Source organism: Heterocephalus glaber, unplaced genomic scaffold (genome assembly GCF_053883595.1).
Source record: "Heterocephalus glaber isolate CG9 unplaced genomic scaffold, H.glaber_assembly_v1.0 deba00000281, whole genome shotgun sequence".
Taxonomy (NCBI): domain Eukaryota; kingdom Metazoa; phylum Chordata; class Mammalia; order Rodentia; family Bathyergidae; genus Heterocephalus; species Heterocephalus glaber.
The window spans coordinates 37,194,209-37,211,187 of NW_028258139.1; the positions used below are offsets into that span (position 1 = coordinate 37,194,209).

Genomic DNA, 16,979 nt, shown 5'->3' on the forward strand with positions numbered 1-16,979 from the left:
GTGGGGCAGAGGATAAAGAAGCTTGGAGAACATGAAAGTATTTGAGGAATATCACAGACACTTATAAAAGTGTGCTGTGTTGTGAGGCTGAGTTCCTTTCGATAACCTTGCATCTGTTATGAAATCTTCATGTTATAAAATGAATTGAATTTTGATAAAAATACTTTTTGATAAATTGTTTATAATATGATCTTTTAAAATTAAAAGTATTTGAATCAGGTACAATAGGAGCGAAATTGAAAAAGTGAAAATAAAGGAAGATAAGTCGAATTTCAGAAAAAGTCTGGGTTTAAATCCCTTGGAATCTGAGAGGAAATGGCCATGGGACTCCTGGCAGACATGCAAATCTGAATATACTCAAGTGCTCTGTATAAAAGAGCCTGATATTTGTATATAACCTACCTCCACACTTTATAACACCTCTTAATTACTTATAACACCTTACACAACTCAAGTGCTGTGTAAATAAATAACTCTATTGTTTAAGGAATATGACAAAGAAAAGAGTCTGAATACATTTTCCATCCACATGTGGTTGAATCTGTGAAGGCAGAATCTGCAGACACAGAAGAGCAATTCTATATCTACTGATTTCAAAGACTTGTGATTTTAATTCTTTGCAGAGAACTTTAGTGGCTTACACAGGGCATGAGCTTGTTAAGCAAGTTTTTCTAGAACATTAGAAATAGAACTTGAGGGTAAGAAACAACCATGTAGCTCATGCCAACTTGGTGATGTAGGACTTTGGATATATTTTCAAGCTTTTCCACTTTTCCATCATAGTAAAAAGGCATTTATACCTTCATTTATAGCTCTGCAGAGAACATAAAATGATATCAGATGACAACAAATTAGTTTTAAAAAGTTCTTTGCAGCAAGCTACCCAGTATTTCCAAGAATTAGCTTTCCTTGAGTGTTTTCTCATTTACCCTGTTCTTTTTGTCATCTAGTTCTTCTCCTGGTAGTAGACCTTGCTCTCAATCCACACACACATTTTCTCTTACTCTTATGGCATGTAGTACACAATTTAGATAGAATAATTGACCAGTTAGCTCTGTCATTCAAAAGAAAGACTTCTGATTTAGTCTGAATCTCATTTTACAGGTAAGAACGCCCATGGCTTATGGGATTTAGTCAAGTTTCCACTGCAGTGAGTTAGCAGCATTATGGTTAGGACATTTTCCATGGTCCATGAGGTCGAGTAAGCTTATCATATAAATCCTGGAAATCTTTGCTCCAGGAAATGGAATTAGTACACAAATGATATCTGCTCTTAATGTTTGAACAACAACTGTGAAATATGTGCAGTTCCAACTACACAGGGACTTATCAGTTTTTATGCTATCTCTTCTGCTGATTAAATACAGTAGGGAGATCTGAGGCTGTTAAATCTAGAGTAATGATAATAATAAAACAGTAAGTTATTTGTAATTTGACAAATGCTTCGTTGTGTTTAAAATTTAGTCTCTGGACAATGGAAAACAAGCTGGATGTGTTCAGGAGAGAGTTAGTGGATGTGCAGGGTGTCCCCCTCTTCTGGAGCATTGCTGAGAAGTGGGCTCAGGTGCAGTCGTTTGAGGCCTGGCCCGATGACCTGCTGATCTCCACCTACCCCAAGTCTGGTAAGCCCTTTCCACAAGACATCCTAACTGATCAAACAATTATCTACCTGGAGAAGCCAGCTGCTGAGCACATTGCTAGTGAAGTCTAAGCCTGGTTCATGGAATAGTTTTCAAAAGGAACATTGTGGTAGTTTGCTGGGATGGTTTTATCTTAGACAAATTCACTTCCCATTCTGAAATGCCAGGCACTGGATGAAGAATGTATCTGAGAGAAAAGTAATGTTGCTTCATTTTCCTTTTTAAATGCAGATAAAATTATTAAAATTATATATTGTAATTTTGGTACATATATTCTAGAATATACATAAAATATATAAGGTATACATATTAAGTTTTACTATATGTTAACATATAGTAAAATATTTAGAGTACATGCTTTTTAGTTTTTAAATGTTTTATTTATAAAATTAACTGCTGACTTCAGTTTATATTAAAAAGAATTTAAAATAACTGAAAGAGGGTAAGCAATTTTTATTTCTTCAGATTACTCATGAGAATCTTCTGTTTTAGCCAGTGATAAGATAGATAAGGAGGGATAAGACTCTCTTCCAAATAATTATCCAAGTAATTTACTTCAGTACATAATTTACCACTTGTTCTAATTAATAAAAATTCTAAAATCAATTTCTCTTACATTTCTGACTCATTCCTTAAAGGAAGAAGCTTTTTGTAAGTATATTGGTTGCTAATCTTTTCATATAACAATTATCAAAATTATTTCAAAGTAATAAGCAACAGTTCTAGGAAGTAAACATTGAATTTTGAGTGTTCTATGCCAAAGTGATGAGTTGACAGTCTTCAAGGTAACTGTCTCTTTACTCGAAATAAATTATGTGCTTTGTTCTTTCTTTTTTTCAAATATCATGATAAACAAACTTTTACATTACCAAGAATACAAAATAGCCAAATTAGTATTTCTTTCAATCAAATTTTGTGGGCCACAATTTGAACCATTTACTAATAGGAGATAAAATGTGTCACATTTAGGTTTCTTTGGTGTTCAGAATCTCTCTCTCTCTCTTTCATCTCCATTTCTTCTCTCTTAAAAGAATGAATCGTATCTTAAACCCAAAATAGACAAGGAAACAAAAAGTTCAAGGATAGTATTGGATCAACTTACCCTTTTATTTAGTATTACTGTTGTCTGTGATAGGATAGAGATTACTAAATTTTAGGGATAATAAGCTATGTGTGAATTAATTAACTGACTGACTGACTTTAATTCTTTGCTGCCACCCATAACTATCCAATTTAGGGATTGCTAAACCCCTTTGCTAAGAGGAAGCAATGAGAACAGTTAGATATTTTCCTTCTGTTTCTTAAATTTTGTTTTTGCCAGTGTCTCAGTAACTTGATAATTGAATGACACAGGAAATTCAGTAGATCATACACTTTAGTTCCACTTCTCAAAAGACCATTGAGATACATTACCATAAAAGTCAGAGTGGCTTGATTCACTCTGTTCACTTAAGATCTATTGTCTTCTGTGTGCGAGTGGCACATTGGTCACAACAATTGAAGAAAATCAAAGTTCTGTTTCCTTTTTTCACCTCTCCACTAAATATTGAACATTTTTACCTGAGATTCTCTTGAATACAAAGACAATAATCTTTCTTGATATTAATAGGAAATATATGAAGTAATAATATCTTTGAAATTGGCTGCTTCCCCTTTCCTTTCAGCCAGGCAGGTGTGCTGTCACTACTTATGTACCACTCTCTGGTACACCTTGTTTTACTTTTGAAATCTTACTTATATGTATAATTTGATCAAATTTTACACGCATGCAGTACATATATCTTTGTTCAATATAGGTAAAGATGTCTTCCTGAAGAGAGGGAAAGTGAATTAAACTAAAGAACATATTTTTATTTTACATATTACACTTTCTTTTTTTGCCTGTATGACCCTCTCAATTTTTTTGAATGGAAAGTTTAGAGTTTCTTCCATTGTTTTCTTAGGAACAACTTGGATCAGTGAAATACTGGACTTGATCTATAACAATGGAGATGCAGAGAAATGTCACCGGGATGCAATATACAAGCGTGTGCCCTTCATGGAGCTTATCATTCCTGGATTTTCAAATGGTATTTTTTCAGAATGTTCATTTTGCTACAGAAGTAAATCCACTTATTGTGTGAGAGGGAGAAGAGCTATGTGTGAAAATGATATGGAAACTGCTTAGAGAGTTAAGTGTCTATAAGTGTCTTCAACAGAAGAGAATTTTGCTATGCTGGTAACTTACTGCCATCCATAATTATTCTTTCTCTAGCCAGATAAAATCTGCTTAAGAGAAAATTTGATGTAGCATAGTTTGTCTAATATGTGGAAGTCGTCAAGATTTAAATAGTGTGTCATTATTATATAAAGCAAATCCACTGTTTGAGCCAACATAGAATGTATGTATTGTTAATTAGCTGAAAAAGATTATGTAAATAGATGGTCTTTTTACATATTTAAAAAATAGCCATGAGACTCATGGAACAATTTGATCATAGAAGTTGAGTAGCAGAGACTTGGCAAGGAATTTTGGAATTCTTCAGTTAGATTTTTTTCACATTGTAAATGAAGAAAAGGGAAAGACAGATGAAGGCAAAGCCTGTACATCTTGAAGCAGCTCACTGCTGCTTCTCTGCTATCAAAGTGTTACATATGAAGATTGTATAGACACTTATGAAAATAATTATCCTATTCTACTCATGGGCAAGAGGCTTTCTTATGAGCTAGGATCTTAAAAGTTTTATCTCATTGGAGATTTTATAAACATATAAAGTCAAAATGCCATATGACCATATATCAAACCATTAACAGGATTAATTCTATACTTTGTTAATTTTTATACCTGTAGGTCTTGAACAATTGAAAAACATGCCATCTCCTCGATTAGTGAAAACACACTTACCTGTTCAACTTCTCCCTTCTTCATTTTGGAAATATGACTGCAAGGTAAAAAATTTTAAAGAAAATTAATCCTTACTTGGGTGGGTTGTAATCTATTTTCATCACTTATGAAAAACACAAGACTGGGAATTGCAGCCCTTGGGTAAGTCATTGCTAAAAATACAAATTTAACCCCTAAATCTCAGTAATCAGAACATAACAGTGAACCCCAGTGACATAGATAGGGATTAGAGCCCACACCTAAGTCCTGAGACCTCATCATTCTAAAACCTTTCTCTCGCTGCTCAGCTACTTTTAAACAATTGATATTCAAATAATACTAGAACTGCTTCTTCATGCTTCAGAAAAATTGTACGTACAAATACAGATTTACAATTATATAACCCTACAAATGAATTCACAAATATTAATAATTACATACAATTTATACATTACAAATATATAAACATTTAATACTATATATGAACTTTATATAAATCATAGCATAACTATATAACAATTATATATAATATATATATTTTTTTCATGTATTCATTTTAATCTTCTGCCTTAACATACATTTATATTCAAAGAAAACATTGAGCAATCATAGTACAAAAATTCTAAGTGTGATGCTTGGTGAATTTTCACATAGTGGACATAGCCATGAACGGGGACTTAGGTCAACAGGGTGAAGATCAAACAGGAGAAAACCCCAAAAGCTGTTCTTCTGCACACTTTCAGTCATTAACCTTCATCTCTGGAGATAACCATGATCCTGAATGTTTTCAGCACTTGCTTGTTTTTCCTGTAATTATAAATTACTCCAGAATAGTAATCTTATTTCATTAAACATAATATTTTTAAAAGCTATTCCTTTTTTTTACTTTTTGGGGGAAATATTACAAAAAATATAATCGCTGTCATTCCAAAATCAGAAGAAAGTGTCTTTATAGATATCTGCTTTCACAGGCTACATTCAGATCTACTCAACTAGAAATTATGGGAGTGGGGCCCCAAAGTCTCAGCTTTAACATGAGCCCTCATGAATGGGACTTATGCTAAAGTTTGAGAACCAATAGTGTGAGGCATTGTGTGTGCATGAATATTCAACAATTAATCCAAAGTAGTGGATGGACAGTTGAATTGTTGCCAATTGTAAAAAAAACCTGCTGCTGTGCATATTCTTATAATGTCTTTTATTGTACAAATGCATATTTTTCTCTTGGCTATATAACATGGGATAAAATGGTTGGATTTTAAGATATGTATGTTAACTTAGAAGACATTTTCCAATAGCTTTTTTAAAGCTATTGGATAAAATTGCTGGATTTTAAAACATGTACATTAAACTCAGCAGACATTTTCTAATAGCTTTTAAAACCATATGCACTAATTTACATTTTGACCAGCCAATGAAATTGGTTAACATCCCCATTAACATAATATACAGATAAAATATTTAAGTCAAGCCACATACAAATGTATATCTGGGGACATCTTATGACTTTCCTTTTTATTTCCCTAATGTCTAAGTAGGTGAAACTTCTTTATATTTTATATTATATTATATTATATTATATTATACTTTTTTGGTTACCTGTTCATGTCTTTAGCCTCTTTTTTTGCCTATAGGGGCTTCATTCTATTCATTATTATTAAGTTGGAAACTCTGTATAAATCTTTTGATGAGATAATTGTATCTCTTTATATCTTGTGAACTCACAGTATGTGGGTTTCTTTTTTTGCTTTCTTTATATCTGTTAAAGAAGTTCTTAATTTTGAGGTAACTGAATGTATCATAAAGATATTCTCCCATTTGTTTACTTCTAGAGGCTTTATTACCCCAACATTTAGATCTAAATATCTGCTTAATATCCATAACAGAAATAGCTAGGTTCTTTTTTTTATAAAAATTTGATAAAATGGTCATACTGTTTCTGTCTTATACACACAGAAGTAATCATATACATATATTTTCATCTAGAGTTTATTACTAGTATACAAATATAGAATTTATTTTTGTATTTTAATCTTTAATTTTTTTTTTTACTTTTATTAGTACATGTTTGTGGTATATGATTACATTCATTGTAGAAAATTGGTACATGTATATAACACATTTCAATTCTTTTTTCCCCTTCCCTTCATCTCATTTTTATTTTCCAGCATCAGATTCATTAATTTATCTTATAACACCTTATATAGTTAATTATCATATGTACAGATTAAAAATCAGACTAATAGATCAAAGAGTATAAAAAATGTCAAATAATTGTATTAAGTCAAGGTAGTCTTTTAGGTACATTGTCTTGCCTCAATTACAGTATTTTTGTTTTCCTCCCTTTCTCTTTTATCCTATTATCTGTCTTTTATTTCATACTTTATTTTTAAATTTTTCATACAAGTGAAACAATGTGATATTTAAGTTTGTGTGTCTGAGTTACTTTACTTAATATTATGGTCTCAAGGTGAATCCATTTTCCTACAAAATGACTGAAGTTTATCTTTCTTTATTTTGATCTGTTATTTTGCAAACATGCTAGAGGAATTTAATGTATCTCATAGCTTTTTTTGTAGATTCCATTCAATTTTCTGTATAGCTATTTATGTTACCAGCAAATAAAAATGTTCTATCTTACTTTTTCTAATCTGGCTACATTTTATTTCTTGTTTTATTGAATGGATAGAAATTTAATATATTACTGAACAAGTTTGATTGGAAAAGATGTCTTACTCTTGATCTTAGAGAAAAGTCATTCAGTATTTCACTATTAAATATGAAAGTGTTATCTATTTTTTGAGTTTTTTTATCTGATTAGGAAGTTTCCTACTCTTCTTAGTATGCTAAGTTTTTATCAGGAGTGCATTTTTAAAAATCAGAGATGTTTTATCTCTATTAAGACCTATCAAATACTATTGTATTATTTTTGTCTGTTGATTTGATGAATTTTCAGATGTCAAAACAACTTTACATACCTTCATTTAGTCAGAATGAATTGTCTTTTTGTATATTGTTGAGTTTGATTTGTTAACTTTAAAAAATGCATTATAGATAGTGAAAGATATTGAATTATAGTTTTGTTTTGCCAGAACATAACGTCTTTGGTGTTAGAGAAATACTGGCCTGATAAGATGAATTTGGAAACACTTATTCCTTTTCAGTTTTCTGAAAGTTTTCAGATGGAATTGGCATCATTTTATTCTTAAATATTTTTGTATAATTCATCAGTGAAGTCATGTGGACCTGCAATTTTCCTTGTCTGGAAAGTTTGTTGTATTTTAACTACAAATTCAATTTATTTAATAGAAATAGGATTAACTTGTGTATCCTTCCTTGCAAGATCTATGTTACTTTGTGTTTCTTAAGTAATCAACTATAACGCTTAAACTAGCAATTTTTGGAGCACAGTTTTCACAATATCCTTTTAATATTTATGTAATGTGCAGATGTTGCTTTTCTAATTCTTCATATTTTTCTGTCAGTCATTTAGAGAAGTGTAATAAATCTATAATACTTTCTTCATTTTTTTCCTTGCAATTCTACCTATTTCCAATTCTCATAAACAAGTCATTGAATATGTGTGTAATCCGGAAATAGTTATTGAAATTTTATCATGTATGTACCCTATATTTTAGTTGGCATTATAAACAGTAAAAAGGAAAATATATTCTTTGATATCTAAAACCATTCAATTTCATCTAATTTTTACAAATGCTGATGAGTTTCTCTGCATGCCAGTCATCTTTTAAACATTTTCTAACCTGAACAGTTTCTTAAAAGACTTCACCTTTGCTTAATTGTGTTTTGTGCTGTGGAATGAACCCAGGGCCTTCTTCTGAACTGCATCCTCAGGGTTTAATTTAATTTAATTTTATTTTTAGCTTTAATAAGTGATACAGACACAATTCTAAATTTAAGGATAACTTCAGTCACTTTATTTAATATTTACTATAATTCTTATTCTCATTGTTTTTCTATGTTTCAAGAGATGTTCTTTTCAAAGGCTGACAGCGAGAGCAAATATGAGAGATAAAAGAACTTTTTGTATTAAAATAATATATACTTGTGAATATACTGCCAGGATATTGATATACATGACAAGATCAAGAAATATAGAAAAGAAAATATAGATTCTAACACTGTGAGCAAACATTTAAAAACTATTAATGAATTTTTTAAATGGTGGTTTCCCTTATCTCCCTATAGATGATCTATGTGGCAAGGAATGCCAAAGACGTGGCTGTATCTTACTACTATTTCCACCAGATGGCAAAAATGCATCCAGAGCCTGGCACCTGGGAAGAATTCCTAGATAAATTTATGGCCGGGAAGGGTGGGTCCAACTTTTCCTTGAATCATGGTGCTCAAAACTGAGAAGACTTTTTGTACAATAGATCTGTATAAATATAATAATAAATATATAAATATTGTGTTTATTATAACTTAGTTTACCCAGCAGTCTACTAGTGCATTAGAAAGACAATGGAGGAAGCAGAATGCATATAGCATCTTTGCCCTCAAAAGATCTGTAGAGAATTTGTGACACAGATTTCCTAGTTCCTAGTTCCCTTGTTTCATTAGTGACTAGAGACTACTGTCAATTAATATAAGTGCTTTTGTCTCTTGTTGGCCATGCTATCACACTGCTTTTATTTTATAAACACATTTCTTGGACATTTTTTCTCCACTACTTCTTCATTTTTTATTGTATAAACTATGAATATTCTTAAGTAAAAAATTGTCTTTAACATTCTGTTCTTCTGAGGTATTCTCTTTTTATCAGGGGAACATTCATTGTCATTATTGTAATTTGACAAATAATTCTCATAACAATCTTTTTGTATGATTTCTCTATTTGTGGCAAATATAACTCAATGGTATCTTGCATAGATTTACTCCTGCCATTGCTTGGCCCATTCCTTGTATTTAGCGTGTGATCTCTGTTAGTATCATTATCAAAGCCAGACTCTTCCTCTTAGACCTAAACATACTTTACTTCCTCCACAGGCCTTTCTTAACTTCTTCATTCAGATGACTCTCCTTCTCCCCTTCTCCTATAACCTGCCATATCTCTTATGATCTGCATTACTCAGTATCTGCCACCTTGCTCTCATACTTTGAATTTTAGTTATAGAAATTATATTAATTTGCTGAGGTTAATGTAGCAGAGTCACAGTTGAGTGGCTTCAACAGCCAATATTTATTTTTTCACACTTCTGGAGGTGGTAAGTCTAAGAACAAAGTATCATCTGGGTTGTTCCTTCAGAAGGCTTTCTGATTGGCTTGTGGATGGCCATTTTCTCCCTGTGTCTTGCAATGGTTTTCCCTCTTTGTGTGTTTATATTCACTTTTCCTTTTCTTATAGGGACACTTATCAGACTGAGGACATTATCAGATCAAGGCCCTCCTTGGTACATAATTTTAAATTCCTTACTTCAAAGACCATATCCCCAACATAGACACATTCTGAGGTACTGGGAGTTAGCACTTCAACATAAGACTTTCTTGAAAACACAAATCAACCTATGAAAGAGTATTTTCCTTTCCAAATGGATTGTAAATTCAGAGAGGAAAGGGGTTACCTCATATATTTCTTTTATTCTTATTGCCATTCTTTCTTGAATTAATAAGTAATCAATATGTATATAGTGATAATTATGATTTAGAATGACATTTAAGGATCTTTCCTTCAAATAAATAGTTGTAATTTCACAGATATTTTATCTTTAAATTTAGTGAGTTTTGGTTCCTGGTATGACCATGTGAAGGGCTGGTGGGAGAAAAGGAAAGATTATCGTATCCTTTACCTGTTTTATGAAGACATGAAAGAGGTAAGAGGTAACTGCAGCTTCTTCTTCTGAAAGAGACTTTAGAATCATCTTCTTTGCATCTTGTTTTTTTTTTCTCCTGGGTCTATAAAATGTGACAAGTCTCCTTTCCTTTAAATTCTGCTTTAAAATTAGATCTTTTACTCAGACAGTTCTTTCTATTATGGCTTCATCTCAGTCTAGGTCAAGCATCTGCTTTGATCTGTGCTCCTTCATCTTGCTTGTATTATCCACTCTGGGAAAATGACCTTTTAGAAACAAGAAACCAGTGTATTTCCTCTTCTTTCCCCAAATGTCTCAGTGGACGATATCCCTACATGAAATTTAAATTAGCAGTATAGTTTAGAGCAATTGGCATTAGATTGTTTAGCTCTCCCTCATCTTGTTCCACCTTTCCTTTTTCCACTGAGTCAACATGAAACATAATGACTACCTTTCTCATCACTAAGGTATGAGAAATTCAGTGAGCCATACTGGCATTAAAAATGGAAGCCTGTAGCAGGTAAAACTGTAACTCTGGCTTATTTACCTCCATTTGATCAGGGTCCAGAAGGCCTAACAGCCTCATCTTGCTGCTATAGGTTTCTATAAATTCATTTAAGATGTCTAAGACTTCATTTACAAATTTGAAAAATCAGTCTACATCTGTAAGGAAAACTTCTTTGGGATTCCTTGGCCAAATCTGCAACTTCTTGTGTATTTTATCACAACCACTTTGTAGAAGGCACTGAATTATGGAGGGATAATGTCCAATTAAAGGACCAGTAAGAAACAAAGAGGAGCTGGATGTGGGTCTTTAAGAAGATTCACATTACTGCATCCTAAAAGAAAATTTCAGTACTTTAGGTCAAAAGGTCTTATAAGTAAGGGAAGATTAGTTTCCTTAGATATGGAAGGGGAATCTACGTCTGCTGAAAAAGAAAACTCAAGGTTACTTGGGGGTACAAAAGTGTTTGGGCATTCTACTCTTTTCTCATCTTTCTACCACTTGACCTTCAGACTGATTTAGCACAACTGTGAATTAACTCCTGTAAGTTTTTCCTCTTGCATTATTAGTATCTAATTTTCTTTTTCTTTTTTTTTTTTTTTTTTTGGTGCAGGGATCGAACTTGGGTCCTTGCGCTTGTGCAGCAGATGGTGAAACCACTGAGCTAAATCCCCGGCCCAGTATCTTTTTTTTTGGTACCAGGTATTGAACTCGGGTCCTTGTGCTTGCACAGCAGGCAGCGAAACCACTGAGCTAAATCCCCAGCCCCCTAATTTTCAATAAATTGAGTCAGCTCAGTTGGTACAAGAAATAAATTATTCTAGGGTCAATATGGAAATAATCTGGCCCTGTTTCCATGAACAGAGATAGCTTATTCTGGAAAGCTAAATCTCAGATTGTCTTTCTGACTGATATCCCTGGGTCACAATGCTTATGACTTTCTGCCTCAGCTTGGTTTGGACCACTAAGAAGAATACTTTCCTAATGAGTACAGGACATAAACTCTTTGGGCTCATTCCTACCCTTTCTTCATTTCTAATATATCTTCTTATGCCTCTTCTGGAACACAGAAAAGGGAATCATGAGAAATGAATGATGAATGAATTATATCAAATGGATCTCTCCTCTTCATTGCTGCCTCCTTTTTCTTTAGGATAGGAAATGGATAGGATTTTGATTTTTCCTTACCTCATCAAATATCCATATTATCAAAAATATATGTAGGTGTTAGAAGTGAAGTATTTTTCCACTATGAAGGGTTTTTTTGAGATAGATAATCCATTCATAATTGAAGACATGTTTAAAAATCAAGAGAATTAAAAAAATTATACCTAATTATAATGGTAGCTTGCTTTTTATGATCTGTTATTTCTCAAGTTAATTGCATTTTGAATGCAAAACATTAAATACTTTCCCAATCATTTTCTTTTTTCTTTTTGTAAAAGTTTTAATCTTACCTCACAGACAATTGCTTGGTATAATAAAGGAAAAGGATATATGCTTGAAAATGAAAAATAATATGAAAGTCCAAAAGTATCACTTCTACTATAATGACATATACAAAAGCTTTTTACATGCATTCACTTCTTTGCGATCAGTTCTTCCTGAAATGATTCTTTCTGCCTCTTCTTTTTAGGATCTCAGAAGTGAAATTCAAAAGTTATTAAAGTTTCTAGAGAAAGACATGCCAGAAGAAACTGTGAATAAAATCCTCTATCACAGTTCTTTTAATGTAATGAAGCAAAATCCTAATGCAAATTATACTACTTTGACAAAAGAAGAAATGGACCACTCGGTGTCTCCTTTCATGAGAAAGGGTGAGGTCATAGTCTGTTTGCTTCTGTAGTTTGCTGATCACACTATGGAGAGTGTAGATAATCACATACACTTGATGATGTTGGAAATTGGAAGAGATTGAATATTGTAGAGAGGGAAAAATTGAAAAGAGAACAAAGCAAAAAACTTCAAGGGAGATAATCCATGTCAAAATTAAATCTTTGCTACAAGTCTTTCAGGTAGGGCCAACCTTCCAGAAATAAATGTTTACTCAATAGCCTGTGCATGAATAAGCATGAATCTTGGCATCCACTGCTTTATCAGAAGCAGGCATTTCATTAACCTAAATTATCTAGGTCTACTGAAAAATCAAGAAAATTTAAATTTTTTTCTTAAACACATTGCCAGATGCTTATTGCCTATAACTGCTGCAGTTTTATGTGGCTTTCCCAGGGTCACTCCTTGTTTATTATCTTTTTGAAACCCAGGTGGAGAGAGGTGACTGTATGTGTGCTCTGCTGAATATCATGGTTGAGAGGACTGGTGGAAACTTGCAATGTCTTTTAAAGTTTATCTCAGATGTCGTTTATAACACACATGTTCAAATTGTGCTAGCCAAAGCAGATAAAAATCTGAGCCCAATAAAGCAAGGAAGTCACATAATACATGATGGGCAAGAATATAAAATCATCTCACAGTGAAGTAGAACATAAATAATTATTAACAATAATAAAAGATAAGACAATTTTGGAGAGAAAGGTGTTTTGGTGAGAGATAATCAACAATGTGAAGAGACAGTCTACAAAATAGGAGAAATTCTTCACTAGCTACACTTCTTATAAAGAATTAATACCTATAATATGTAAAGAATTCAAAAGACAACACCAAAAAATGCAAATTACTGATCATTAATTTTGTAAATAAATTGAACATATACTTCTCAAAATAAGAACATGGCCAGCAAATATCAGAAAGAATGTTTAACATCTTTAGCAATTAGGAAAATACTAATCAAAACTACACTGAGATTCCATCCCAACCCAATTGGAATGGCTACGCACACATTTAATAAATGCTGGTGTGGATGCAGGAAAAAAAATGAGCTCTCTGCACTACTACTGGAGATGAACAACCAAAAGGTTGCTCAAAAAATTAAAACTAGAGCTATGATTTGATCTAGCTCCACTATGCCTCAGTATATTTCCATAAGAATTAAAGTCAACATTTTTAGTGATACCTCCTTACTATGTTTATTGCAGAACAATTGACAATAGCTAAGCTATGGATGCCATGTAAGTTCCTGTCAACAGATGGATGAAGAAAAATGAAATAATATCATTATAGGAAAATGGATGAAACTGAAAATCATCAATCACTTATATCAAATAAGCCAGGCAGAAAGTGTCAAACATCACATGTTTTCTCTCATATATAGAATCAAAAAAGTGATGACAGGAAAATAAAGGGGAGACTATTAGAGAGTAAAAGGAGGTCAAGGGAAGGATAAGGCAAAATGAAGAAGGATATGTTATAGACATGTAGAACTATGCAAAAATAGAACCCAGTTTTCTGTATAGTTAACATACAGCAATGCAATTTAAAAATCTATTAGGACTAACTTTATTTATGGTGGATTTCCACTGGTATAGGAGAATTTTCATTTTTAGTATTTTAGGAAACATTTCATGGATAATTCTTCCTGGGAATATCTGGATCTCAACCAGGTATGATTTTGTGTCCCAAAGTATGACTATCTGGAGATATTTTTGATTGTTACAACCAGGGGAAGACTATTGGCATCTAATGGGTAGAGGTTTGAAAGGTTGATAAATGTCCTACAATATACAAGATTATAGATTAGCTAATATACCTCTTTTCCCCCCAAAATTGTCTGGCTGTAAATGTCAATAAGGGAGCCATACATAAATAAAATGAGAAAACTGGAAAAACCTAGACCAGACTGACATCAAACCAGTCCTCAGCATCTTGGTCATGGGACCCTTGTTGGGTACTGAAATCCATAATTCTCATGTTCCTCATGTAAATGGCATTTCATACAGCCTGTGCGAGCTTTTCTGTATACTTTGAATAGCTGCTGCATGACTTATGATATCTAAATAGTTTTTATATGATATTGTTTAGACAATTATGACAATAAAATGTCTATACATTTTCAACACTTTTTACAAATTTTCAATCTGTGGTTTATAGATATGGAACCCAGGAATAAAAAGGCTGATGGTAGTTATTTTGTCATTATTTCTTCTGGGTTTCAAATGATACCTATTTGTTACCCTTGGGATATTCTATGAAAAAATATTTTCACCGGACATTTATTGCAAATGTTGCATCTGATATTCTTTTGTAAAGATTTTTTATATTTTCAACATTCTGAAGATTCAGTAATCCAATCTATAGTAAAGAAACATTTATAATTGCAGTTAATCCACTTAACACAATAATTTGCAATCTTATTTGACCATGAATTTTTTACTGAATCATTTAAAATTTGAAGTTTTAAAATAAGTGAATCATTATATCTATGATTTTTTAATAAAGCTCTTATAGCTAAAAAAAATCAGAGTATTGAGATGTAATTGTTTCCCAATGAGACTTCTTTAAGTCATTGAGGAGATCATGGTTTTAGACAGGATACTTAGAAAATCTATGCTATTTTGCAGGAGAATAAGCAAGGAAGGGAGTGTGGGAGATGTATAGTAGGAGGTGAATTTTAGAGTTCTCACACAGACCCTAAAGTTAAAAGTTTAAAAATATGTGTAGTAATTCAAGTTAAAACTGATGTTAGAGGTAAATTCTGCAGTAGTCACAAATTTTCAAACATATTTTATTTTCAGGTATTTCAGGAGACTGGAAGAATCAGTTCACTGTAGCTCAGTATGAGAGATTTGAAGAAGACTATGAAGAGAAAATGAAAAATTCCTCACTGAAGTTTCGATCAGAAATCTGATTTTTTTCTTCATTTCCTTTAGGTCACCAAAAAATCAAAATTTTGTAAGATCTTAATAAAATCTTTGATTTCTGTTTGTTACATGCATAGAATGATAGCAGTATAAAATCAAAGACTTTTTATAAGGAGTTCATTAGAATGAATTTCCATAGGTAAAATCTTGACTAATTTATTAATCATAGTAATTTACTCTTATTGTCTGTAACAAAAATAACAAGAATAGAGTACTCAATAAATTTGTTACCAAAGCATTGTTTGTATTGTGATGAAGAGAAAAATCAGCAGTTTGTAATCATGCTATAAAACTAATCTAAATTTAATACTTCCTATAAATAAATAATTTCCCTTAGGGAAACAAAACAAAACATGGGTCCTAAATCCTAGAAAATTTGGGAAAGGTTGATGTGTAACTCACTGTTCCTGTTTCTGGAGTAAAAATGTCTTATATATACAATTTAAAGGAGAAAAAGGTTTATTTGGCTGATGATTTCAGAGGTTTCAGTCCATGAATATCTTGGCTCCAAAGCAGTAATGTCATGACTGAAAAGCGTGGTGGAGCCAATCTGTTTACTTCATGGCCACTGGGAAGCAGAGTACAGGGAAGAGCACAAACTGAAAGACACCCTAGACCAGATATGGTCCAAAGGTCCCATCTTCATGATCTTCCAGACTCACCCAGGAGCATGTGTTACTAATCTCATTGGTGTCTCAATCTAGTCAAATTGACAATGGAGAGTAACTGTCAGAGTTAGGAAAAAGTAGAAACATGGAGAACCTGTACCATCTGTTCAATTTTTCTGTGAACCAAAATTACTGAAAAAAATAGTCTATTAATAAGACTTTAATAGAGGAATAATTATAACAAGAACATTAAGAAACATTCAAGTGTAAATAAGGATGAAAATTTATAATATATAATGCGAAATAGGAAGAAAATGTCCAAAGGGGAAGGGGGAGTGGAAGGGGTAGGCGAAAGGAAGGAATGGAAAGGAATAAATAGGAAAAAATGGAAACAAAATCTTTGTAAATTGGGAGGGATGGAGGGGTTGAAAGAAGGCCAGGGGAATGGGCAAAAAATAAGAACCAAGAGAGTATGTAAAGGTGACTATCTCCAATGATGAATATCATCATATTTTATACCTAAAATGTACAAATAAAATGAATGAATAAAAAAATGGAAAAAGAGATTAAATAGACATTTCTCCAAGGAAGATATACAAATGAGTAATAAGCATATGAAAGATGCTCAACGTTATTAGGATGAAATGAAAAAATGAAAATAAAAATCACAATGAAATACCACTTCGTACTGAGTAGGATAACTAAAATAAAGACATAATACATGGTAAAAAAAAAGAAACATTCACAATACTAATAGCTGATATTTACTGACGTTTATATGCATCATGAACTT

At 32.3% G+C, this 16,979-nt stretch overlaps 1 protein-coding gene across 1 annotated transcript; it reads left to right on the forward strand.

Moving 5' to 3' along the window:
- Window positions 1-1,474: 1,474 nt before the first annotated feature.
- On the forward strand, window positions 1,475-15,565 carry LOC101714997 (sulfotransferase 1 family member D1). The gene is made up of 7 exons (XM_004871723.1): window positions 1,475-1,622; window positions 3,584-3,709; window positions 4,471-4,568; window positions 8,713-8,839; window positions 10,243-10,337; window positions 12,458-12,638; window positions 15,453-15,565. Exons 1-7 carry the CDS (start codon window positions 1,475-1,477, stop codon window positions 15,563-15,565), a joined length of 888 nt encoding a protein of 295 aa, XP_004871780.1.
- The last annotated feature ends 1,414 nt before the right edge of the window (window positions 15,566-16,979 follow it).

Coding starts and splice junctions, on each gene's coding strand:
- LOC101714997 (XM_004871723.1), top strand. CDS start 1,475: ATGGAAAACAAGCTGGATGTGTTCAGGAGAGAGTTAGTGGATGTGCAG. Junction 4,569..8,712: donor TTTGGAAATATGACTGCAAG/GTAAAAAATTTT, acceptor ATCTCCCTATAG/ATGATCTATGTGGCAAGGAA. Junction 8,840..10,242: donor TAAATTTATGGCCGGGAAGG/GTGGGTCCAACT, acceptor CTTTAAATTTAG/TGAGTTTTGGTTCCTGGTAT.